The following is a 27,532-nucleotide window of genomic DNA, read 5'->3' as shown; positions in this document are numbered from 1 at the left end:
CTGTTAAAGGAGCTTGAGGCCGGATTGAGGCAGGATTTATGAAAAAAATTTGTATACGTTTGAAGTTTTCTAGTAATAATGTCAGATGAAGCGTTCCAAACCCAAAAGAATGAGCCCTCTAGTGTATCTGTCCTTTGCCTTGAACAGGCTGTGTGCTGCAAAATGTGCTGCAATTCGTGCCCGGAATTTCCCGCGATGTGACGTCACATGATGCTGCATGCACGTTCTCCCCGTTCTCCCGTGCCGGCTTCACTGTTGGCTGCAGTACCCCCAACGGCCGTCGTGGTGAAGGGTGGCGCTAGAGAGTCTCATTTCTTAAAAGGAGCCTCAAGCTCCTTTAAAGGGGTAAACTTGTGGAATAGTCTCTGTGATGAGCTAAAAATGTGCAGTTCTATCGGCAAATTCAAAAAAAATTTTAAACTTAGGGCAATTGAGAAATATAAACTATGACCAAGAGCAGCTTCTCCTGTAAATCCTCTATTTCACATGCTTTTGTTATAATTGATCTCTGTAATACTTTTTATTTTGATTTGTTGTGATGTATTGTAAAAAAGGGTAGGCATTATATAAGCTACGGCTTCAGTCTACACCTTTTTTGGTTCATTTATTTATATATCCAGCTTTACTGTGGTGCATGTTTTGATTGACTAATGGACCAAAATAAAACTAACTAACTAACTAACTGTGACTTTGAAGTCACCTGGAAAATCATTTAAGAGAAAGGTCTGCATTGCCCGCCTTTCTCAAAATGATTACGGTCCCTTTTATTTGAGGACAGTAATACAAGTAATAGTTTTAAAGTATTATAGTTGAAGGCTGTAACCTGATGTGACTCGATTAAACAACCAATCAGTGTTTTTCCTTTTCTGCACACTAGAAAGCAGCGTGCTTTGAAACATCTCCAAATATGTCACAACCGGATTATTGGAAGTTTGCCTCGAAAAGTGTGAAAAGTTTCTTCAACCTCTGACGGAAGAAACGTTTCCGCAACAACACTTTAGTTTGGCAACACTGGTGCATGCGGTTGCAGGTTCAGGCAAGTGGAGGGAAACGATCTAAGCCGACAGTAAAGCAATCTATTTGATCATTGGACGTCACTTTTTATCACCAATAGTTAGTTACGTCTAAAAAGATGAGAACAGAGCAACACTGAGTTGAGTTAAAGAGCTGCAGGTGAATCCAGGTGAGCTTGAATTGATTTCTGTGTCTGGTGACTGAACAACAGACTTGACATTCAGTCACCAGTTTATATCAGCAAAATTTAAAACCTGAAACTGCACATTTTACATCTCCACAGCCTCCACAGAGCTGCTGTAGGTGTATCGCTCAAAACAAATGTATACATCTAGCCTCAAAGGAATGTGTAACGTTAGTAATTAGAGATGCAAAACTGTTGAGTTATTTGTGTGTTTATGTTCATCGCATGCACACACCACCATAAACCAATAAACCCTGCTACAAGTATTGGGGATGATGTGCAGAATCACATACTGATGTAATGCTACAAAATATGTAACAAGCTTCCTGGTAAACACGGACGGGGAAACGAACAATTGTTTTGTTTTAAAAGTGCTTTTAAGACCCAATTAATTGGTTAAATCTAGTAGTAGTAGTTTATTTTGGTCATTACATTAAAGATATTTGCATATACACACTGTATATGTATGTATACACACACACACACACACACACACACACACACACACACACACACACACACACACACACACACACACACACACACACACACACACACACACACACACACACACACACACACACACACACACACACACACACACACACACACTTTTTTTTTTAGACCAAAAGCGTATAGGCTGAAGCTTCATGGCTTATTTTGCCTATCCTTTTCAACAAAAGGCAGACTACAGAAAAGGAAAAAAATGAACAAAGAGGGAGAAAAAAATAAATGTGGTCACTCACGATCAAGATAATTTATGTTAGTGTTCTATATTTATCTAAAAAACTTGCTGCAAATGTTGTGCTTGTTTACAACACACTCTACTACTCCTTTTTCTCCTTTAAAAGGTTTGTTGTTTCTTAGTTATTTCCTCCTAGATTTGTTATATTTCATGAGACAAAGACAAAGGAGAAAAGTACAAAAGGTGAAGAAAGACAGCAGGAGAATGACGTACAGTGTTAAAGTCTGTTAAAATCTGAGTGAAAGAATGGACGCCCCAAACTTGGGCTGTCGGTAACCGTAACGCTGCCTTTAGCTTCAACTTATCTGCTCAGCAGGGTTCACTACGTTGCAGGGGCAGAGTGTGAATACAACGTGCTTCATGACTTACTGCGGGAGGACTACAGTTCTTGTCGCTGTGGTTGAAGAGCTCATAAAGGACCACTCCGAAACTCCAGACATCCGACGCCACGGAGAACTTGCTCTCAGTCAGCGACTCGGGGGCGTACCTGCAAAACACACATCAAGTGACTGCCTGTACCAACTCTTCTCTGACACGTCATCTGACAATGACGGATTCCAAGGAAAAGAAAAACACGTCAGAGAATCACAACAAGCTGTTACTGAGTAAGGTTGAAAGGATTTACAAATCAGGAATTAAATGTCAGCTGCATTTTGTGGAGATTTTTGTTCAAGGATGTATTAAGTTCATCAAAGGACGACTGCACCACAATAGTTGAGGATAAACGTCGTAAGGAAAAACTCACCTTCTTAAGATTACAGGCTGAGCTGTATATAAAATACTGGGAAAGGTGGACTTTATATTCTGTGGAATGTAACTCCTTGACTGCGTTTCCATGCATCAATAACCCTTTTAAAACCCGAATATTAGCAATAACCCGGTTTTGCACGGCCATGTAAACACCAATAACCCTTTTGAATAACCAAAATTTGCTCATATTGGGGTTTTTAAAAACCCGAATATGACCCCTGGGTTACTCCTTTTAAAACCTGAATATTTGGTCATGTAAACACCAAACAGAATATCCCGATAAAACGGAACATGAATTTGTTTTCTGCGCATGTTCTGTTCACAAGGAATCCTGGTCTTTTGAGTCCAGGAAGTTCTTATAAACACGGAGAAACACAAGACCAGGAGGAGACTAATCACTTCATAAATGTAATGAAGGATATGAACATTTCTGCATTTGTAGATGGTAGAAAGTACCGGGATAGCGAGATTTACAAGAAGGTGAGCGAAAAGTTGCGCGAAGCAGTATTTGTTTTGAATTTGGATACAGGAAGAAGAAGCAGAAATGACGGTAATTGCGTCACAATGTTCTCCGCGCGTCGCTGGTCTGATCGAGATATCCCAAATGATTAATTACCATGTAAACGGAATATTCCGAATGTTTCAGTAACCGGAATATTAGCAATAACCCAAATTTTGACTGCATGTAAACTAGGGATGCCCCGATACCGATACTGGTATCGGTTAGCCGCGCCGACAGCCCGCAGTCTGTCTTGCTTTTGTCATCGTCCCTTATTTTGAAATATGTCCACACTGCTGACATCCCGCTTACATTAATTGTCCCTATCTTGCCTTAAACGGCCTAGCGGCTAACCGGACTGTAAGAATGGGATTGTTTATGTTCTTCTTCTTCTGTTTTATTGGCGAATCGCAACCAACTTTAAGGTGCATACCGCCACCTACTGTACAAGAGTGTGTAACATAATTTCATTTAGCCTGTTTTTTAAATTCTATTTGATTGTTTGTTGTTTCACATGGACGGCTTCAGGTGAAGCACTGCACATGCGCAGTTGATGAACCTGCGACGAGACAGCGCGTAGGAAAGCGCGGCTGAGTTTTGTTTAAAATTGAATTTCTCTTCCAAATATAACCTGTCTTCCAATTCATTGCATTTTTAGCTTAGTTATTTTTGTGGTAGAAGTATCGGATCGGTACTCGGTATCGGCGAGTACACAAATTAAAATACTCGTACTCGGTGTGAAAAAATGGTATCGGGGCATCCCTAATGTAAACGTAGTCATTGACTGTGTGAATGTAAAATCCTGTTTTTGTGGGGGTTTTCTTTATTTTTATTAATGTATGCCCTAATTCAACCTGTTTGTTCTCTTACTTTATTTTTATTTATTTATTTTTTACTTCCTTTATTGTTGGAAAAAACTTAAAATCACCAATAAAGAGAAAGTTTCAAAAAAAGGATGTATTCAGATGTTGACTGGAGGACCATCTTTTAGCTAAAAGCTTTTTGTTATGAGGCCAACACTACAGGACTGTCTCAGAAAATTAGAATATTGTGATTTTCTGTAATGCAATTACAAAAACAAAAATGTCATACATTCTGGATTCATTACAAATGAAATATTGCAAGCATTTTATTATTTTAATATTGCTGATCATGGCTTACAGCTTATGAAAACTCAAATATCCTATCTGAAAAAATTGATGATTTGATTTGTAATGAATCCAGAATGTATGACATTTTTGTTATTTTTTTAATTGCATTACAGAAAATAAAGAACTTTATCACAATATTCTAATTTTCTGAGACAGTCCTGTACAGCTAAACGCAGAAAGGTAAGGTGTCCAGACAGGTTTAAAGGCTTCATCAGAATAACACTTTGGAAGATAATCACAAAATGATAACGTGGTCTGACCAGAAAATGGGGCTCTCTCCGGGCTCTTTGACCATGTAGTACTCCTTGTCCTGGGGCAGGACTTTGGTGAGGCCAAAGTCCCCGATCTTCACTCTCAGCTCACTCTCAACCAGAATGTTTCTCGTGGCCAGGTCTCTGTGGATGTAGCGCTTGCTGGACAGGTACTCCATGCCCTTCACAGAGACGGAACAAGCAGAAAAATACTTCAGTTTGGGGTTCTGCCCATCAGGACCAGACAGCAGGCGGATTGGAAGTCCCGCAGCACCTTGCAGATCTGAGAAGCGTAATGGACAAGCTTTTTGTGGTCCATCCTGTCCTTGTTTTTCATGAGGTAATCTCGCAGACTGCCGAAGGGAAGATATTCCATGATGAGACGGAGGTTTCGCCGACCTGCCGGAACAAAAAGCTGTTAAATGTCCGTCAGTACGCGCGGCCACAATAATCAACCAAAACTGACTAAGTTGTCAGTTGTCAACAGCTCACTGCTGCTCTTTAAGGCCAAACATTAAAACAAGAATGATCGGGATTTTACATATAGAGGGTTCAGACACATTTTAACCAACAAATTTCCATGACTTGGCAGCAAGTTTCCATGACTATACATGACCTCTAAAACGTCAATGTATGAATGAAATATAGGAATAAAACTATGTAAAAAGTCTCCACATTGGAGATCTAATGACAATTATGGTTTAATACAAAATAAACATTTGCTACCTACGGAAGAGTATTAGGGCCAGGCAGGAGAAAAAATATTTGAGAGGGGAAGATTTCTTTTTATTGTGCACTTCGAGAAAAAAGTCAAAATGTCGAGAAAAAAGTCAAAATGTCGAGAAAAAAAGTCAAAATGTCGAGATTAATGTTGAAGTACAATTTCAAGAATAAAGTCAAAATTTCGCCTTTTTTCTCAACATTTTGACTTTTTTCTCATCATTTCGACTTTTTTCTCGAAATTGTATTTCAACATTAATCTCGACATTTCAACTTTTTCTCGAAGTGCACAATAAAAAAAATCTTCCCCTCTCAAATATTTTTTCTCCTGCATGGCCCTAATACTCTTCCGAATATACCAACACTATGTTGTTGTATATGTTGTATAGTAATCTAATATAACTGTAATAACTAATAATTGATCTGCATGATGTGCAAGATGCTAGGAACGTCACACGTGAGAACGCGCATACAAAATATTTATTGATCAATTTTAAATCTACCTTATAGGCTGTTATTACTAAATGTTATCATTAAGTGAGAAAAATAAATTCCATGACTTTTCCAAAACGTTTGGGGTGAACTTATGTTTCCAAAACTTGTCCAGGCCTTGAAAATGACATTTTCAAATTCCGTGACTTTTCCAGATTTTTTCAAAACGTATGAACTCTGTATATATTTAGTGCTATTTCAATGCGAAATTGAAGAAAAAACGGGATACTGTTTAGCGAGTCAAGCGGGTATTTTCCACCGAACTTCAACATTGTTTCACTTGTACTTGTACTGCTCAGTGAACACAGAGAGGCTAAAAGCTGCTACAAAACTAAAACATGAAATAACACAGATTTACCCGAATCTGTTCATATAACTGACTCTACTGGAAACATCCTCACAAAATAAGTGATCATAGATGTGAACACAGGGATTAAAGCAAAAAAAATATTTTTGACTGAAATTTTTTTTTCAGGCCAGTTCATATTCCCCCTTCATCTATGCACTGCACCTATTGTGAAAACCAGGTTTTTTCTGTCTTTAACATATATAAAGTGGTCTACCCTCAGCCTGCCAACTCAGAGGAGGAGGAAAGCAACCAAATTCTGCAGTTTTCTGAACTTATCAATATGACTCTGTCCTTCACAGGATAAGTAAAATGGATCACTGCAAAAACTCACAATCTTAAGAATATTTGTCCTATTTCTAGTTAAAATGTCTCATTTTAGTAAAAAAAAATCTCATTACACTTAAAACAAGACTCATCACTGGAAAAAACAACAATTTTCACCTGTTTCAAGTAGATTTTCACTTGAAATAAGTAGAAAAAACAAGATTTTCTTGCTTGTAATAAGAAGATAAATCTTGTCCCACTGACAGATTTTCCTACTTATTTCAAGTGAAAATTTACTTGAAACAGGTGAAAATGGTCGAATAAGTTATTTTTCTGGTGATGACTAAATGTTGAAATAGCAGTAAAACCACATTCATTGATGAAATGACATAAGTGATGGAAAGGGGGGATGGCAGTTTTACAGGGGGGATGCCACAACCCCTCATCACCCCTCAACTCCAGTACTGCCTATAGCTATATTCTACATCTGGGCTGATGTGGACGTACAGTAGCATAGGAGGATAGGCTATTTCAGTTACTGGTATGGTTGTCTGTCTGTACAGTCGTGCAAGTTCAATGCTATTAAAGCACTTTAAATCAAAGCATTTAGTTTTTTTTATATAAAATAAATAAATTTCTATTCAGTTGTCGGATGTCCCTTTTTTGGCGCCTGCGCTGCTGAAATCAGGCGTTCCTTATTTCTATTTCTGAAAGGTGGTAACCTTAGAGGCGACCCGCCGGGGGCCCGCGTGAACGGGTCCCCGACGGGCGCCGCAGCTGGGGAGATCCGCGAGAAAGGCCCGGCGCGCGTCCAGAGTCGCCGCCGCCATCCGCCGTACCCGATCCCCCCCGCCGGCCCGCCTTCCGCACGTTGCCGGACACTGCCCCGCGAAAACCCCCGCCCGACGAAACGCGACCGCGGCTGGACGAAGGCCCCGCGAGGCGGGCTGAACGCCGCACCTCCGGCGGCGGGAGAGGAGGGCGACTGCTCCCCCAGACTCCCCCCTTGATCCAACACGCCCCCCTCTGTTCCTGATTGGCTAATACCAAGGCTCTGGCTCGCTTAATTGGTTTACAATAGTGGCAGTTTAATGCCTAAAAGCTGATATATGGTTCAGCGTTACTCCAACGCAGAGCTTACGGCGTAGGTTACGCGGCGTGGCGCACCGTACGTTGCGGCGTAGGCACTGCGTCGATTTAACGCAGAACCATAATTCAGGCTTAACATGATAACACACGTGCAAATGTTTTTTTGTTCTTTTCTTTTTTTTCCTAATTTTCGAATTGACGGAAATCCGTCTAGAGACGGAGAACTTTAATCCCTGTGTGAACAACAACAACACTTGAGGGGGCCGACGCTGATAAAAGCACGTTAATGTTAACAGTTTGGCAAAGACAAATGTATGTAATGCTGATTGGCAGACTGCTTTTGTCTGGGTGTCGTATCAAAGCCAAGCAAGGAAAGTGTGGATCAGAAGCACCTGCGCTGTAACAGACGCCTTTGTACTTGACGATGTTGTCGTGCTGGAGAGACTTTAGGATCTCGATCTCCCGCTCAAAGTCCCGTATGTGTTCTGCAGTGCTGTGCTGGAGCTTTTTCACCGCCACCACTTCCCCTGTGTTGTCCTGAAGGGGATCGTAACGGCACATCTCCACGCTGCCAAAATTACCCTTAAACACAAGATCAGACTGTTTTAACCGCCACTGTTCACTCACAACCAGATATCATGTACAGGGTTCAGACACATTTTAACCAACACATTTCCATGACATGGAAGCAAGTTTCCATGAGTATACATGACCTCTAAAACATCAATGTATGAATGAAATATAGGAATAAAACTAAGTAAAAAGTCACCACAGTGGAGATCTAATGACAATTATAGTTTTATACAAAAATCTGTTTAAACTAACACTGATATACCAGCAATATGTTGTAGTATATGTTGTATATGTTGTATAGTAATCTAATATAACTGTAATAACTGTAATAATAACTTTTGGAGAATGTGGTCACTCGATCCGATCTGCATGATGTGTAAGATGCTACAGTAGGCAAGGAGACTTTTCGATATGAAATATTTATTGATCAATTTTAAATCTACCTTATAGGCTGTTATTACTAAATGTTATCATTAATTGAGAAATATAAATTCCATGACTTTTCCAAAACTTTTGGGGTGAACTTGTGTTTCCAAAACTTTTCCAAGCCTTGAAAAGGACATTTTCAAATTCCACGACTTTTCCAGGTTTTTTCAAAATGTACGAGCCCTGCATGTATTATTCTGTTTAGTTCTTATTGTGATCGCTAACCTCCTCCTATAAGAAGCATAACATGGATATTGGTGGCACATAAATAATAATCTCAATGATTGAACAACCGAAGCTTCTGAAAGCTCAACATTCTGAAGATCTGAGCATCTCACTTTCATTGCCACACTTATATAATGCTCAAATATTTACCATACAAAGACAATATTCTGGACTAGAAACTACTATGAAAACAGCAACGTTAATCATTCTCATGTAAAACTGGAATCTAAAATGAATATTCTAAAATCAGCTCATTTAAACACCTTAACTGGACTTTGTCTTATTTGGATTAAGGTCCAGAGCTGCTCATACCTTGCCCAGCAGCTGTAAGAATATAAGATGCCTCTCTTCAAACTGAGCGGGCTCCTGGTTCTCAAAGCCCCCCGTGGCCCAGCCCGAGCCCACCGTCCTGTTGGGCAGGATGTCACTGTCCACGATCAACTCATAGTCTGGCAGAACGACAAAAAAACTATTAAACAAATGCAGAAAGTACATAAAAGCTGTAAGAAAAATGTCTGGGGAAAACATCAAACTTAAACTGTAGAATCCTCTGATGTGTTTGGACATTTCTAGATGAGTGAAGGTGGATCTTTAATTCCTCAAGACCTCATGCTAAAGTCATCATGTCTTGATCATTAGTGGGGATTTGTATTTCGGCAGGGGAAAGACGCACACGGACCTGGGGTGAAGAGGCTGTGCAGGTCCCGGATAACTGCTCGGAACGTGGGCCTGAACGCCGGCTCGTAGTCCATGCAGTTAGCGATCAGATTGGCCAGCTCGGTCCACTTCGGGGCAGGAAGGTGGTGGTGATCCTCGTAGAACAGGACTTTCTGTGATGCATAAAGAGGTTTAGTTTAGGTATGTTTACGCGGCGTGTGAATGACAAGTTGCCGAGGGGAGACGCCTCCAGCAAGTCTCTGAATGGAAAACATCTTTTTTGCAACCAAGGTCAACCACTTTGGGCCCCTGAGCAAGGCATTAACCCTTACTGCTCCCCGGGCTCCGTGCAAATGGCCGCCCGCTGCTCCTAGTTTGATTTGAGAAGAGTTAAATGCAGAGAATAAATGTCCCCATTGTGGGATTAATAAGGGAAAATGTATTTATTTATTATTTATTAAGTTCAGGTTGTAACAATAAACACGTGTGTTGTTTTAGCGTGCTCTGTTCATTTACAGTTTTATTAGTCAAATATCCTGCAGAGGATTATTTGATTATGAAAATAAGCAAATAAACAACAAAGAACCAGACAATTTTATAATGTTTGATCAAATTTGACCCAGTAAACTAAATTGTTCCTGAACAATAGGCGTTTCTTTAGTTATAGTCATCAGTAAATTGTCTATTGGCAGTTGCTTTCCTCAATGCTAGTTTCCATCCGCAGTCCCCACAGAAAACATAAAAACAATTCAGTCAAACAATACAATCAAACAAGGGAACAAACATAAAACATACATAGTAGCAAAATAGATTTAGCAGCATTTAAAAACAGTATGGATTATATCTAAAGCGACTTGAGCAAAAAGTGCATATTAGAATAATGCATAACTGTGGTTCAACTTCCTAAGCTTAAAACAGAATCAAATTCTCGTAAACTAACCCATTATGGGTGTAATTTATGACATTATTGAGCAGTACTCATGGAAGTGGGAGGCCCATTTGTGTTGTGTTCACAAATGATAATAAAGATAAATATATATGACTTTAAATGTAAAGAATGTAAATAAATCAACAATTAAATATCAGGAAACTTGCATAAATATCACACCTAATGCAGCATTTCCAAACTAATGCTTGCACAGTATTTGAGACCGTCATGACATTACACATGCATGCTCTGAGACGTCACCGTACCTTGGAGTTGTCCAGTGTGGAGAGAGGTTTCTCCCCCCCACTGCAGATTTCCCACAGCGTTGTGCCAAAGCTCCACTTGTCTGCAGCCAGGCTCAGTTTGATGGGTTCCCTGATGTATTCAGGAGGCACCCAGGGGATCCTCTCAATCAGTACTGTTAAACAAACAGTTATTAAACTCTTTATTTCCCCCTTTAAAGTCACCTGCTGCAAATTGCATGTACATTTTCAGTGCACCGTCTGAAAGTTTACCTGGACTGACTGGAAATTACACCAAGTAAAAGATTTGATCATTAAGTGGAAGTTGATGCGACTCATTTTACCTCCGTTTATTCACACAAAAAGGGTTTTATTCTGACTTCCACCTCATTGCACACAATAACTAGAAAACCAACTGGTCTATAAATATCGACAAACTCACTTTCTTTGGGCAGAACGGTGATGCTGATCCCCGGGTCACTGAGTTTGATGAAAGGCGGGTTCCCAGCCCTCTGGTCCGCTTCTCTGATCAGCAGGATGTTCTTAGCACACACATTTCCATGGACAAGATGCTTTTCCTCCTGCAGGGACAGAAAAGGAAACATTATCTCACCAAAATTGTGGAAAAAAATAAATAAATCTTAGCTTTAGGAAAATGTGAACTCAATTAACTTTTAACGTTTAAAAGCATAAAGTCTTTAAATGCAATACAGAAATGAGATACTTATGAATACTTTGCTACAGGCTAAGCGAGAGCTGAAAGCTGAGAGAATGAGGATTTGTACCAGGAAGTTCATGGCCCAGGCCAGCTGCTTCGCCACTTCAAGCTTCCACAGAATGTTAATGGAGTTCTTGTTCTTCTTTAGGTAGGTATCTAGTGAGCCGAACTTCACGTACTCCTGCACCATGATGCCTGGGGACGCATAAAAAAGAGAAAGATGGTATTCTTTTACAATAGAACTAGAAATCACTCATGAGCATAATGCAAAATCCACCTGCAAGTCAAGAACTGGAATTCATCTTCCCAGCAGACACTTATATCCATTTCTGATCAATTCTTAAGCTAACTCCACAAACAGTTTTTTTTTTAAGTTAAGAAAAGCAGTTTAGTTGATGAAGTTAGTCTTTGTTGGCCCAGAGTTGCACCTCTCATATCGCTGTGACGGACTTCTCACTTACACAAGCAAGAATATTTAACTCTTGAGGCTTTACACAGCTGTAAAATATAATTTTATGCTTAACAAAAGACAAAAAGGACTGAAAAAATGCCATTTCTGATGATAGAGGCAGAGAAGTGATAGTGATGGTACAGTGTTGAGCAGCAGACGACTGGAGAGGTGCACAGAGTCGGGGAGGTAAGGGAGATTGTGGAGCAGGATATTGTAATCCTCCTAAGAATAGCCCGGAATGCTCAAGGACTGACTGTTGCCCTGGTCAAGTGCTGTGAGCCGTCAACGATGCAAGACTCCGGTGAATACATAACACACGCTATGCTTTCAGTACGACGACTTTATATTTATCTAAGGCGGACTTACTCTCTTCTCCACAGACACACACGCCATAGTTCAGGATCAGGTGCTTGTGGGACAACTGGCTCATCATGCTGGCTGCTTCAAAGAAAGACTGGAGAAAAAGAGATAAGAAAATAAATAAATCATCTATATACCTGACTCATGAGAAGAAAAACAAGTTATGCTTTCGTGGCTCGTTCAACGTTGAAAACATCCAGATCAATAACTCTGACAAAAATATGTGACCCTGCTAGGTGAAGTCAATTATCACTTCATTTTTCAATTTTCATGTTTTGAATGTGCTTGTTTGACTTTCTTTTGTCTTTTTTTGTTAGAGCTACACAAGACTAACAGTTAGAGGAAAAAGTTGGACATGGTCACAGACATGATGATTTGTAATCCCTCCAGACCTTCATACTGATTTGACCTCTCTCACCAGCTAATCCGTCTTTGACGCTTACCAGCAGTGACATTTGTGGTGCCATATGAATATTGTTGGTCACATACGACCTTTTCAGCAACATATAAATACACTAATACTGTCAAGACAAAGAAAGGCTACATGAAAATAACACATCCAAAATAACGGGCAACATAAACTATGGATGCCCAAGTTAGAGTCTGCAGAAGTCTTCAATAACACCTGAAAAAAAGTTATATCTGAAATGTTTGTACTGTTCTGTCACTTTAGGATTATAATATGTTGCATGAATGCAACAAGAGGGAAAGATTATGAAGGTAAAAATTAAAAACAGACATTTACACCAGTCTGACAAGTGACTGAAGCAGGAATTATACATTGAAACACTAACGTATATTTCACACAGGCTGCAAGAGAAAGCAGAGATTTTGACACAACTGTTCCTGAACGTAACATTATCACAGCGTTAACGTCACAGACCTCAGAGTAATTCCTGTGGGGCATGTCCAAAACCTTCATGACAACTTCCGTTTGGTGCATACATCCATAGTCTCCAAGCTCTTTTCGGACCCCTTTGAAGATCTTTGTAAATGTCCCTTGACCAAGACTCTCCATCTGAAGGAAAGACCACCATAAAGATTACACTGACTCTTAAAGCAAGTTAAAACTTTATTCTGAGGCTTAAAGGCTGATACAAAAGTATGCTACATAGAGCAGCTAATGTAGTAGGACTGCAACTCTAGACTATTCTGATTCTATTCTGAAAATTGTAAATTTTGCATGAGGTTGTTTGAAAGATGTGCTAATTAAAAATAAAAAAACTAATATCTAAACATGCAAACTTACAAATTCCAGATCATCCTTCTTGATCTTGTGAAACACCATTTGACTGATGTGTCGCTGTAGTGATGGAGACAAAGGCACTTCTGAGCCCTTGTTGCTCCTGCACACGAGGAGACAGGACTTTTCTGTTGGTAGAAAGAAAATAGTCTTAGCTTCATGACCCAGATTTTAAACCTTGGCTTTGACACCAGTTAAGATAACAACGCAACAATTTATTGGAACGGCTCATTGAACTAAACATCAAAGCATTTCTTTTCATGACAATTATCCACCAAGTGTTCAGCTTCTGTCACTGCAGAACATTTCATAAGCCTATGGATGTGGAGAGTGGGGAAAGTCTGGCTCATTCATCGAGACCTGCGTGCAGGGTGTGAGACGGTCTCCTGCAGCCCGTCGTAGCTGCAGATCTACTGTGGCCACTACTCGCAGGAGAAACACTGTTGCCATAGTCGTCACCCTGGGAGAGCTTCAAAATAAAAACAACTCTCTGCTCTTCAACTGGTTGATGTGACATATTTTCTGACGCACACCCTCTGTTTGCTGGTGGGAGCGCGCACAGAGAGCAGAGAATAGAGAACGTGTGACCGTGTAGAGACAGAGATGACGTACCGTCATGTAAATAAGGCTATTTAGTTTGATTAATAAAATAAGAGGGTATAGAGGTCTTCCTTAGGAAAGAAGGTAACTTTTTTTTTTTTTAACTTCTGTTGTGATGAATGAAATACATTCAGTGGGCAACAGGGTGCCCCCCCGGTAGGAGAAACACGGACGTTTTACACATGTATTTCCATTTATGGTCTTTTTGCACAGGATTCATATTACAGGAGGTATTTTTCTGGGACATTTTTACAAAAAGGTAAAAGTCACAGTAAACTTTACAGACCTTGTCCATACAGATGACTGAGATGTTACAACAGGGATAAAAACTGGTAATATTTACTTTACACCACCTCTCCATGCAAAACTCCAAATAGGGCTTTTCAAGTATAACAGAAATAAAAACTGAAGAGCTGATGAAGAAACTGGGTGCTCCATTTCTTCATCATTTTTCATGGAAGCCACTTCTGATGCAATTGTGAAACATATTTGTATCATCCAGGAAGTTGGATGTTCTGTACTGTCCGCCTGTCCTTCTTACCACTGCTGATTTGGCCAATATATCAGAAGCATGAACAAAGATTGCTTAATCACTTTTACTGTCAGACAGGAAAGGAAAATTCTACATGCCGATTCCTGTAACTATATCATCACTTTAGCAGAATCCTTGAAAAACTAACCGAAAAATTAAATGTTAGAAGTGCAGCTCACACTCAACCTGCACAATTAAGAGAGACAGAGAACTTTATCACACATATAACTTATAGGATCGGCCTACAAATGAAGGTGACTCTACTTTGCATGTATCATTTTGGTTATTGAAATACTTCTAAACTTTAGGTACATGTACAGACTATAGAGGGAATGCTCATGACGTCACAGATACGACTTCACAGCAGGTTACACCCACTGAGTGGCAGAAAGACTGAGTGGCAGAAAGACTGAGTGTCAGAAAGACTGAGTGGCAGAAAGACTGAGTCTCAGAAAGACTGAGTGGCAGCGTAAACTTTCAGTTTGAGCAACTGGAAAACATCTAAAATGGGAAAGAGCTGTTGTGTGATCGACTGTACTCATAGATTTAGCAAGAAATCTGAGTTATCGTTTTACAGACTGACGAAAAATAAGCTTAAGAGAGACAAATGGATCGCTGCAATTCGCAGAAACAACTGGATTCCAGACACCGAAACGTGGATTTACGGTTCCCATTTTGTATCTGGTAATGTTGGATTTTTGGGTAGCTAACGTTAAACGGTCAAATCATAAAGTTCAGTGTCCTCATCACTTTAATTTCTACAACAAATCCTGCCTTGAATTAGGACCAAGCGTCAAGACTTTTGTACGCCTCCAAGCTTTGCTTCGTGTATTTCCCCGGAGATTTCGACTTTTTTCTCATCATTTCGACTTTTTTCTCAACATTTTGACTTTTTTCTCGAGATTGTACTTCAACATTAATCTCGACATTTCAATTTTTCTCTCGACATTTCAACTTTTTTCTCGACATTTCGACTATTTCCTCGACATTTCGACATTTTTCTCAACATTTCACCTTTTTTCTCGACATTTCGCCTTTCGTCTTCATTCTAAGACTTTTCATTTTTTGCGGCTCCAGACATATTTGTTTTTTGTGTTTTCGGTCCAATATGGCTCGTTCAACATTTTGGGTTGCCGACCCCTGGTCTAAACTCTCGGCAATATTCACCACTTCCACGCTCTCACCAAATAGCAGCTTATATACTGCTGCAGCGTTCACTAAAGATGACTCAGAACAGCTGGAATTATTCTGCACGTCTTACCTTTGGACTGTGGCGGACAGCATTTGCTGAACTGGAAAATGATGCTGTCTGAGCGCACGGTTTCTTTTTGGTAGCAGCTTAGCAGCTCCGGGAGGGTCCTGAAGCTTCTTTTGGTCCCACTGAGATTGTACTCTCCAGTGGTGGACCTGGTTATCTGGCAATGCTTGTAATCTACTGAATCAAAAACCTGGAAACCACAAACATAAGCTCAGACATTGGAAATGTTTTTAACAGGGATTTCTGCCAAGTCAGTGCAAATCAGTTGAACCCAAACAAAAGAAGAAGCTCTTAAAATGGCAAAAAATTAACTTAAATTTCAATCTTTTTTTTTTTTTTTTTTTTTTTAAAACCGTATAGCTTAAAGGAGACTCAAATTAAAAAAATTAAGATAAAATATTAACTAACTAACTTTGGGAAACATGACAAAAGAATCCAAGCAGAAGACAAAGGGATGAAATACAAGTCAAAAAGGAATAACCCCAAAATAATCCTAAACAAAATACAAAGGGTGAATGTTTCTACATTTGATTATTCCGTCAGCTCCGTCTCTAACGTGAGATGAACCACTGAAAGTGCGTGAAACCTACCTCAACTGGGAAAGTCAGAAAGTACTTGTCGAAGTCTTTCGGGCTACATCTTAAAATGTATAGCCCACGCTTGTTCCCACTCTTCTGAAGCCGGTTGATAGCAAACTCCATCCTGAAAGAAAGAGGAAGAAAACCTGTAAAGTCACACAAATCTGATATAACCCGCTTAGAAGAGGGTGCACTTGCAAATCAGAGGAATGCCGGAACATATTTGGCACATTAATAAGACCTTTTTGATGTCGCCCAGGATCTGATTTCATTTCTTCACCACTGTTTAATTGAAACAGTCTTTTTAATGCTTGGGTTTAACCAGTTCTGAAAACATCTCATTCAGAGAGCAGTTCACATTTTCAGGATCAAGTTAAGGTCAATAGCAATACGCTCAAAGCAGAATTAATCAGCCTCCTGTAGCAGAAAGATAACATTTATTTGCTCTTACTTTTCACATTTCTGCTAACACTAGCATCCCTGAAGATGAATTGCCCACGTTCACACTGAAAATGCACAACTGTAGGTGGAAACTGCAAATAAAATAGACTGACCAAATGGCAAAACAGAATTATTTGACATGTCCTGTGATTCTCTGTTTCAATAAAATGCACACTTAAACAAAAACTATTCAATGCAGTGTTACCACATTAGTGGTCATCCACCGATGTTAAAAATGGGCTTTTGGTACAATTTTGGTGAATTTTGCAAAGAATATTGAATAACTGCACTTTAGTCACGTTTCCTTTAGCCTTAGATCTGCACAAAACCAAATATTGAAAAAGAAATCCTGCAAGGGAAACGGCTCTAATTAACCAAAAACTGCCAAATATCTCAAAAACCTTTTCACACTTCCAAGAGGTGGTTCTTTCAGGTCATTCGATAATCCACTATCGCATAAGTGTAATGGTAACGCTTTTTGCAGATTTCCACGCCTGGCAGTGCTGGGTGTGATGTAGCCGGTCAATCTAGAGTCATTAAATCTAGTTTCCAGCTGTTTTTGACCTCATTACTCAGATGTAGTAGTGTTATAACACCACTTAATCATTATGCTTTACATAAGGCTTTACCTCTGATTAATCGTGTGAATGATCATATGCTGCATTAATTATCTGACTACTTCCTCAACAGTGGTAACAGCAATCGCAATTATTTGTCAAAGACTATCTTGTCCATTTTACAGCGTTGAGATTTTTCCTTTTTTGTTGTTTCGAAGGACAAGATACAGAGAGTAAGGGCCAATCCCAATACACCCCCTACTTTCTACCACTAGCCCTCCCTCACTTATGGTTCCACGTTAAATCGACGCAGAGCCTACGGCGTACGGCGCCGCGTAACCTAGCCATAGGCTCTGCGTTGGTGTATCGCGGAACCATAAATCAGCCTTTATTCTGGCGTGATCTTCGCAACAACGGGCAAACGAGTGATTATGTACATTCACTGAGTGAATATTATGAAAGTAAAATATATATTTCTCGCTAGAAATGTAATCAAAATGCATTTTTATGCAGAAACTAACTCAAAATATTGATTTCATTCACTAAAAAATAAGAAATGTCCGCCATGTTTTTTTTTTTGATTCAGTCCGCAAATGACGACGAAAAGCATTCTGGGAATTTCTTCTGGCCCTAGTTTAGCTAGTCAGTATCAGAAATCCCTAGCTGTGAAGGGCAAGATTCATACACACTAACCTCGTTTTCCGCACTCCCCCTACATGCAAAGAGGAATTGGGACACCACTACCCTCGGGGGAACAGACAAAATTTAGGGGTAGGGATGAAAAGTAGGACGAGGGGGGGGGGGGGGGTGGGGGGGGGGGTTGGGACTGGGCCTAACACTTATTCCGAAAACACCATTCAACGGAAACAGCAACCCCCTGCAGCACTAGCTTTATCACCAATTCAGAGATTCGATTTTGCCCAAAAGTGTAATGGAAACAAAACTTGTGTCACCAAATGTGGAATCAGCATCAGGGCAGAGAAGCAGAGCAGGCGGATAAGAGATCAGGTGTATCAGATTTTACATTTCTGGATCAATAAGTTGTAAGCAAAATGTTTATATATATAAGTTTTTGTACAATTCTGGTGACTGATCCATTCAAACCCACAGGGACTCGGACCTCTGTGCTGCATCTCTCGTTGGAAACAGCACTGGTTATGTGGACTGTACAAATGGCACGGACTGTCTAACGTACAAAGACTGTAAATAAAACACAAGACAGAAACGCGTACGGTGCTATTGCTGTAAAATGCAAGCTTCACTCACGATATGGGGCCATGGCAATGAGAAGATATGGTTTCCACAAGCCTTGGAGGGGCCACTTCTTTACAAAGGTAGTGATGTGCATCTGTAGTCAGTCTATAATAACCATCAATGAGGGAAACAAAGGAGAGGGCTTCGGGCAGGCTGGGGAACTCAAGCTCCTGAAAGAAAACAAACACCAACACGGTCAACGTCCACGATGAAGCAAGTCTTCGGTTTTACAGTTTGATCAGAGGGCCACGTGAGTAGAGAAGAAGTTTGTGGAAATTACCAGGTTCTTTCCATCCTGCTTATTGATAGTGACCATCCGGCTCTCGGCAGCAGCCTCTTTGCTGGCCTGCTTGATGCTGATGTCAGTAACGTCGGGGAAGTCGCACAAGCTCTGCAGCTCCTGTGACATCACATGTAAAAGTGTGACAATGTTTTAATCACAAAAAGAAATAGGTAACATTATATTTATGTTTAGAGATAGAGATTTCACTTCTTTGACTTAAAGGGAACCCTGAGTATCAGTACTTCTTCGTCTTAATATTTAGCTATTTCCCTTTTCTACTAAAATTCACTGTTAGTGGGAAGTGAAATTTCCCGATTACTTTGAAAACCTTTAATCATTTCTATCTTTTTGACCTACAGAGGTGGCCATTATTTTGCCTGTGCAGTGCATTCTGGGACGATGACATCAAATGGTGCTAGAGATTAGAAGAACATGAAGAGGCCACAGTAAAAGTGAGTCGTTTATGGAGGGATTTTTGGTTTTTGACTTGAACAGTGGATACAGGCAGTACTCGAGTTGTAAAAAGAAAATCAGGGGGGATGGTGGATTTTATCATATGGGGACAGATAATTTGTGCCGATTACTAATAATATAATATATTACAAATAATAGCACTGACCAAAACACCTGCAGAAATACTGCAGGAATGACATAGCAGCAGTTAAATGCAGCCTTCTGTAAGCTTTAAATATCCACTGGGCTTACATCAAATACATCAAAACAACAATAAAAAAAACACTTTTCTGAACTTATCAATATGACTCTGTCCTTCACAGGATAAGTAACATGGATCACTGCAAAAACTCTAAATCTTAACAAGAATATTTCTTATTTCTAGTTAAAATGTCTCATTTTAGTAAAAATATCTCATTACACTTAAAACAAGACTCATCACTGGAAAAAACAACAATTTTCACCTGTTTCAAGTAGATTTTCACTTGAAATAAGTAGAAAAATCTGCCAGTGGAACAAGATTGTTTTGCTTGTAATAAGAAGATTAATCTTGAAACAGGTGAAAATTGTCAAAGTTATTTTTCTGGTGATGACTCTAAATGTTGAAATAGCAGTAAAACCACATTCATTGATGAAATGACATAAGGAATGGAAAGGGGGGATGGCGGTTTTACAGGGGGGATGATTTTGACCGTTTTTATTTCAGGGGGGGATGCCATCCCCTCTCATCCCCCCTCATCCCCCCTCAACTCCAGTACTGGATACAGGTATAAACAAAGCCACTCTGCGCTGCTTTTGGTTGCAATTTCCAATCAAGAGGCAACAAAAACAGCCATGTAATTTTTCACTGTTTTCCAAGTGAGAAGAAGAGGAATGGGAGAAAGCCTGTGGACACTTGAACCACCTAAAGACCTGCGTTTGTGTTCTCAACACTTCTCTCCTGATGCTTCCGAGTCATTTCGTCGACCACATCTGCTAAAGGAGCTAACGGGGCTATCGGTTATAAGTAACCACCCAACACGACCCTGGACACGGAGAAACCCGACAACCCACTGGTTCAAGTAGTTCCACCATCTGTAAGAGTCCAGTTTTGTACAACTACGACCGATGTCACCACTCCAACATGTGTCAGCGCATCCGATGCAGCGATGGCCGGATGATGTCCATTGCTCGATAGCTATGGATTATATTTATTCAGGCTGTTACAGAATTTAAATATCTAGGACTACATATTGACTCAAACCTCAGCTTCAAAACTCACATTAAGAAAGTCTGCAATAAGGTAAAGTTCAGTCTGTCAAATTTTAGATTCATCAGGGACTCCCCATCAACCAAAGCAGCCAAGGTTCTTCTCCATGATCATCTCTCTCATCACATACTGTCTGATAACTTGGTCCAATACACACTCCACAGCAATGAAACCACTGGAATCATTATACAAACGAGCACTTAAAACACTGGATAAAAAAACCTTTCAGACATCATCATTGCCGTATCTTGAAGAAGTATAAACTGCTGAGTTGGGAAAATCTCATCATATACAAAAATATTTGTCTAGTATAAAAGATCATGCATGGTTCAGCAGCTCCTCCACTATCCAGTTTCATAAAATTCAAATCCCCTGCTATAAGAGCTACCAGAAGTGCGACTAAAAAAGATTGGTCAATTCCATTCAGGAAAACCACATTCAGCCAGGCTGTGTTCTCATTCAGAGCATCACACCAATGGAATACAGAACCACAATCAGTCAAAGAATCTCCATCATATCACTCTTTTAAAGTTCATGCAAAGGACTGGCTTGTTGACTCACAAAGATGTGAGCACTAGTAGTACTACTACTACTACTACTACTACTACTAGTAGTGCTATTGGCTCTCTTTTATACAAGCCATTATTTTACCTGTATTGAGAAGTGAATAAATGTAATTTAAAACTGTATGCTAGCCAATTTGGCTGGTTTTAAGATGATCGTAAAGTACTTTTATTCATTTGTTTTATTCTATTCTATTTTTGCACTGTATCTGTCTTTGTCTTGATATGTCATGCATGCTGTATTTGTGTTTATGTCTATTGTGCATTTTTTATTTTATTTAAAAAAAAATGTCTTTTAACATCTGGCGAAGGGAGTGCCGATGACTTTCGGCTAACTCAGGTACATTTACCTTCTGCAAGGAAACGTTGATCAATGTACACTGTCCCTTTTTAAAAATAAAGAATTATTATGCAGGAAAAGAGTATTTATGCAGGACTTGAGTGATGAATCAAGCGAGGAGAGTCAGTCTCAGTACACAGAGTGTGATCTGCATTACAACCTAGCTTCTTCTGAGCTTTCTCAGTTAACCCAGGAACACAAGCCTCGGCCGATACCCGGGCAAAAGACAGACTTTTCCTTGTTTTTGAGTCGGTTAAAACTCCTTGATTGTCAAAGAGGAAATTAAAGAGTTGCAAAATGAGCACAATTAAGGCTAGAGCTGTCATGTGTTAATGGCTGCAACAATTTGATGTAATTACCCAGGATGCATTGCAACCAAACAACCTGTGAGTGAAATTAATTTATTGAAATTTTCTAAAACCTAAACAGGCTGGAGTATTTTTAAGGCAACAATTTTAAAGCTGATACACTATAGGTCTGTCATGTTGAGTTCCTTAAAAAGACTTCCAGTGTAACACCTTTTTAATATTAAAAAGATATTAAAATCGCACATGTACCAACCTCTTCAGAATCTTTCTGTTTCTCCCGACACCACTGTATCCCAGTGTCTGCCGTGACCAGGATGATGACCGGCCCGCTGGAAGGGTCTCTGACCTGGAACGTCTCTGTGTAGAAGGCTTTCTCCAGCAGCTCAATACTGATCAGGTACTTCAGCTTGAGATCACGGACCGTGGTTCGACACTGGCTGAACTGCTGGATGAAGCGCTTAAAGCGGAAACGGATTCGCTTGCGTGTCAAGAAGTTGCAGTCCTGGATCTGAGCTCTCATTTCCTTTGGCAAGAAGGATTTATAACTGGAAGAGATTCAATATGTTTTTGTATCACCATGATGACAACAGTTCCAAATTCATCAAAAATATACGCATACAATAAAAAAAACAACTGTTGGCAACAAAACAGTTAGGGCCAGTCCCAATCCCCCCCTAGTCCTACTTTTCAGCACTACCCCTAAATTTTGCGGGTTCCCGTGAGGGTAGTGGTGTCCCAATTCCTCTTTGCATGTAGGGGTAGTGGACATAACGAGGGTTAGGGTGCGTCCCAATACTCCCCCTCGCCCTCCTTTTCTTCCCTAACCCTAACTTTTGCGCGTTCCCGTGAAGGTAGTGGTGTCCCAATTCCTCTTTTCACCTAGGGGGAGGGGGCATAACGAGGGCTAGGGGCTGAGAATAGCCCCTTCAAATCGAGGGATTTCAGTTGCTGACTTGGCGAGCGAGGGGGTATGAAAAAAAGAGGCTCTGCGTCGATTTGACTCGCCGACCGAAGGCAAACAGGCAGACTGGTCTCAGAGAAATAGAGAGAAATAATCCTGTGACTCGTCAGATTTGTTTTGGATGTTTCTGATATAATAGTCTTCAGAAACCACAAAGTAATCCAGCTGTTATCTGGGTAATTTACACACTTTCAGATAAAGTTGCGGAAGATCACGCCAGAATAAAGGGATTTATGGTTCCGCGTTACACCAACGCAGATCCTACGGCGGAGGTTACGCAACCTACGCCGTAGGCTCTGCGTCGATTTAACGCGGACCCAAGCTCCGGACCCGGCAGACAGAAATCTCTAAATTTCGGAGCAAATTTCTTAACAGGCGTAGCTACAACTGTTAGATTTAATCTATTAAACCAACATATTCCTAAATGATTTATTTCAGCCGGCGTGATTCTCAACAGAGCTGCGTCCCGGGAGAGAGTGTCTCTCCCGGGGCTGACGGAGCAGCCTGACCCGGCGGATACGTCTCTTCTCGGGCTGTGAGCTGAGGCTGCTCCCCGGGGCCGGCGGGTCTTCTCATCTCCGAAAACATCGGGTCAAATTTCTTAACAGGCGTTATTTGGATAAACTGAGCCCCGGTTGGGGATCTTAAGGTTACCATTATACCTGAAAAAATATTAAAACTTAATAAAGTGCCATATTAACAGCGCTACAGCTGAAATTAAAACAGCTTTTGGCTCTCAGCTTCCTGATCAGGGAAGGGATGAAAACGAGGGGTAGGGGGAGAATTGGGACAGGCACCTGGGCCAAGTGCCCTAGATCTCAAGAGCCCTAAAATCTCCCCCTTCTTTTTTAGGGCTTAGGGAAGAAAAGAAGTGCGAGTGGAGAAAAGAAGGGCGAGTGAAGGAGAATTGGGATTGGGCCTTTGTGTGTATGAATCTAGCCCTTCAGAGTGAGGGATTTCAGATGCTGACTCACCGACCGAGGGCTAGAAAGATTTCCCTGAATGCTTTACATTTGCAGACTGAATCAAACAAAAAAACATGGCGGACATTTCTAATTTTTAGTGAATAAAATCAATATTTAGAGTTAGTTTCTGCATAAAAATGCATTTTGATTACATTTCTAGCGAGAAATATATATTTTACTTTAATAATATTTACTCAGTGAATGTACATAACCACTCGCTTGCTCGTTGTTGAGTTGTATCTTCAGATCTCGCCGGAATAAAGGCTGATTTGACACCAACGCAGAGCCTACACCGTAGGTTACGCGGCGACGCGCGCCCTACGGCGTAATCTATGCCGTAGGCTCTGCGTCGATTTAACGCAGAACCATAAATCAGCTCCCGAGCCGGCAGCTCTTCTCATCCCGAAAACATCGGATCAAATTTCTTAACAGCCGTTATTTGGATAAACTGAGCCCAGGTTGGGGATCTTAACGGTTACTTTTACGCCTGAAAAAATATTAAAACTTAAAGTGGCATATTAACAGCGCTACAGCGGAAATTAAAACAGCTTTTAGCTCTCAGCTTCCTGATATGGTGTGACGTATGTGCAAACGTAACCACGCAGTCGCTTACGTACCCGAACGTAAACCACGCAGTGACGTAGCAAGTGGTGTCCCAATTCCTAGGGAAGATTTCAAGGGCCCTAAAGTTTGTGGCTTCATTTTTAGGGCTAGTGGTAGAAAGTATGGGGTGTATTGGGATTGGCCCTTAGTGCTTGGGCCGTGTTCACGTGAGAGATAGTTTTTTAAGTACCTGACAGTGTGGTAGATGTCCAGAGGTGAGATCTGTCTCTCCTTGGCCGTTCTAGTCATGTCTAGCACAGCCATACCAAGGCACTCCTCCTGGGTCTCATGGGAGTTGGAAATCTTCACCAAGCCATTCACAAAGTCATTTCTCCACTGCACACAGACACGAGAGCAACACAGTGGTTTGTGCATAACACTTTAAATAATATTAATTTTTGTACATACTGAGCATGGAAGCAACATTTCAGCAGGATGAGCTTGCAGATGAACATATGTATTTCATTGGTATCTGAACTACAACATTTTCTGAAAACTGTTGGCAAGTATTTGTCCCAAATAATTCAATTAACAGGCTCTAACATTTTTTCAAATTAATAAGCTGAAAGAGCAGCATCACCTCTAAAGATGTTGTTAAATAAGGGGAAATCATTTACTCAGAACTGAGTCAAATCCAGTAACTACTGTTCGGCGACTAAAAGAGATGAGCCTTTTCTGTTTTTTTTTTCTCTTTTGTATAACACTTGAAGAAAAAGAAAAGAAAAGGTGGAAACTCTGTAAAGAGTTCTGTTGTTTATCACTATTCTTTGAAAGAAATGAAGGATTCCATTTGTTTATCTTATCATTTCTTTTTGTTTTTTAAATATCCAACTGTAAATGATGAGACGAGCCTCTTCCAAGTAATAATCTGTCTTTGTAATAAACACATTAGCTCAGCACATGATCAGACTCCAAAGAAAATATTTAGGTTTACATTTTTAACCCTGGTTCTACAAGTAGAGCTGTCTCGATATGAGATAAACCCCCTCTGGCTGAAAAGACATCACTCAATAACTGCAGTTACGTGTCGTTAAGCAGTAAGCAGACTTCTGCATTGCTCGACAAGCTTATCTGAACGAAGTGATCACCAACACCCTGCAACGGTGTCCTAAATGAGGCCGAACGTAGAAGCAAACTGCCTGTAGAAGAAGGATGAAGGATATAGCAATAAAGCACGCACATCACTGACATGTTTCACCGGGGCAAACCTTGCATGACGGCACTCTCAGGTCCACATTATCAAGTAATGAGAGAAGGTTTGGAGATGGACAACAATCTCCATGTTGCCTTCATAAACAAATAAGGGGAAGCTTGATTTGTCTTTATCATTTTCCTGAGTGTGTATGTCATACATGAGGGGAATATTAAGAATTGAAATGTTTGCCTTTAAGTTTATATTAAAAAGGGACCTATTATGAAAAACAGGTTCTTTCTTGCTTTAACATATATAAAGTGGTCTCCCCTCAGCCTGCCAACTCAGAGAAGGAGGAAAGCAACCAAATTCTGCAGTGTCTGTACAGCCGCCCGGATGAGCCGTCCAGTCTGATGTGGCTTCTACGAGCCGTTCAGATTCTGCGCATTTTCGTTACGTAACCAAAATGCAAACCACACCCACAACTATAAAACCGTGTAACTGCATGTGAGCGTCCGACTATCGTAGCACTGCGTGACATCGGACGCTCTCTGTCCATCTCCCTCCAGCAGCTGCCACTTTATTGAGGTTTTTGTAGTGAAATGAGGAGGAATCATAGAGATAACTTCTCATTTCAACTAACTGGATCAGCCGTTCCTCATCATGACTGTTTCCTACAGCGCTTTCAACCGGCTTTCAACACGAGCGACAGGAAGAAAATAAAGCAGGGCGTCCGACAAATGTTCAGCTCAAAACGGCGCGCCGTGTCGTGCGGCCAGTTAGGACAGTCCAATAGAAAATAAAGCAAATGGATGGATGGAATTGATTTTGTCGCTGACCCTCCATCGCCTGCAGCTAGGACACGGTGTAACTCCGCCGGCCGGAGCTTCCGCCATTTTTTCGTAGCGGTGTATCACGCCATTCAGGCAGCCAATCAGCACAGAGCCTCATTATCATAACCTCTCCGCCTCCTCAGAATCCCTCATAGATAATGAGGTTGGGGAATGAGAAGATAAAGACATGGTTTAGAGGCTGAATTTCTAATTTATTTAGCAAAAACAATCAAAAGCTTGTTTTTAAGACATTCAAGGCCTGTTTAAAATATACATTAGATGCCATAATAGGTCCCCTTAAGTTTCTTTGACGTCCATTTAATAGAATAAAACATTTAATTCTGGTAAACAAAAATGCTTCTAGATAAAGGGAATAGTGGAAGTGTTTGCTCCGAGTCGGTGGCTCATGGATGCAGACCGACAGGCCACCCAAAACTTGCAGATTCACCACCAATAACGCTGATTCCATCAGTCCAAGCAGCCGGTGGGCGAAGACTGTACTTGTCTAACGTTCCCATAACCAAACATACTGGAATAGATCTGAAAGCATCGTCCCTTGCAGTTGAAAAAAGGGGCTGAGACAAAAAGGCTTTGTTGTGACTTGGGAAGTGATAGTTAGAGCATCACCAACACACTCATGTGTACAAACATGTCGGATGGTAGAACTAGGTGATGCCATGCTCTGCCTTGAACATCAAACCTCAACCTCAAGCACGTACAGGCTAACCAGGCATGCAGTAGGAAAAAAACACATCCTTCAAGTTTACTGACGTCAACTAATTGCATTGGTCTGCCAATAATAACAAGGCTGTGTTCAAGTATGCAAAGCTTACTCAGTTATCTGTTCAACACGTGTAGATCCAGCGGGTTTTTTCTTTAATTTTCTTCAACTGAGTCTTTCATTCCCTTTTGTCGTCTTAAGTGTAACTCTTTGTTTGAATGGGGCATTTATTTCCCCCTGTAATGCGTAGACTGATGCCCAATTGCTAGTCTACTGTAAGACAGCTGAAGGAGCAGGTAGACTCATTTATATTGTCGACCCCCATTTTGACATTGTACATGCTTTTAACATATCGTTTGCAAAGAAGGAGGCTAATAAAACTCCGCTGACTTTACAAAATCATTGATAGCATTTTTTTAGCTGTAATATGCCCCCCTCTAGTGGCTTTGATCACACCAGACATTGGAGTGGGTGTCAAAAAAGGGGAAAACTCTAGAAAACTCTTCATGTTCATATTTGTTGCATTTAATGAAATGGTCAGAATGTCCCTTAGGCTTTTTGACTGGATGT

The 27,532-nt window shown here is 40.5% G+C and overlaps 1 protein-coding gene across 1 annotated transcript in view; it reads right to left on the bottom strand.

The window, feature by feature from the left end:
- Positions 1–27,532, bottom strand: part of jak2b (Janus kinase 2b) — a 38,401-nt gene that overhangs the window by 3,366 nt on the left and 7,503 nt on the right. Inside the window, exons 5-22 of the mRNA XM_061729572.1 lie at positions 24,467–24,612; positions 22,001–22,292; positions 18,832–18,951; positions 18,564–18,721; positions 16,312–16,423; positions 15,725–15,911; positions 13,338–13,459; positions 12,972–13,106; positions 12,095–12,182; positions 11,345–11,472; positions 11,002–11,140; positions 10,584–10,735; positions 9,412–9,562; positions 9,045–9,181; positions 7,901–8,090; positions 4,869–4,993; positions 4,604–4,776; positions 2,313–2,430 (exon numbers count right to left, since the gene is read on the bottom strand). Of these exons, the coding sequence (XP_061585556.1) occupies positions 2,313–2,430; positions 4,604–4,776; positions 4,869–4,993; positions 7,901–8,090; positions 9,045–9,181; positions 9,412–9,562; positions 10,584–10,735; positions 11,002–11,140; positions 11,345–11,472; positions 12,095–12,182; positions 12,972–13,106; positions 13,338–13,459; positions 15,725–15,911; positions 16,312–16,423; positions 18,564–18,721; positions 18,832–18,951; positions 22,001–22,292; positions 24,467–24,612 (2,673 nt within the window). The remainder of the gene's footprint in view (positions 1–2,312; positions 2,431–4,603; positions 4,777–4,868; positions 4,994–7,900; positions 8,091–9,044; positions 9,182–9,411; positions 9,563–10,583; positions 10,736–11,001; positions 11,141–11,344; positions 11,473–12,094; positions 12,183–12,971; positions 13,107–13,337; positions 13,460–15,724; positions 15,912–16,311; positions 16,424–18,563; positions 18,722–18,831; positions 18,952–22,000; positions 22,293–24,466; positions 24,613–27,532) is intronic.

The sequence above is a fragment of the Cololabis saira genome, chromosome 9 (genome assembly GCF_033807715.1).
Source record: "Cololabis saira isolate AMF1-May2022 chromosome 9, fColSai1.1, whole genome shotgun sequence".
NCBI classification, from domain to species: domain Eukaryota; kingdom Metazoa; phylum Chordata; class Actinopteri; order Beloniformes; family Belonidae; genus Cololabis; species Cololabis saira.
Note: the sequence above shows the minus strand (reverse complement) of the source record. Positions and strands in the feature narration are given on the sequence as shown.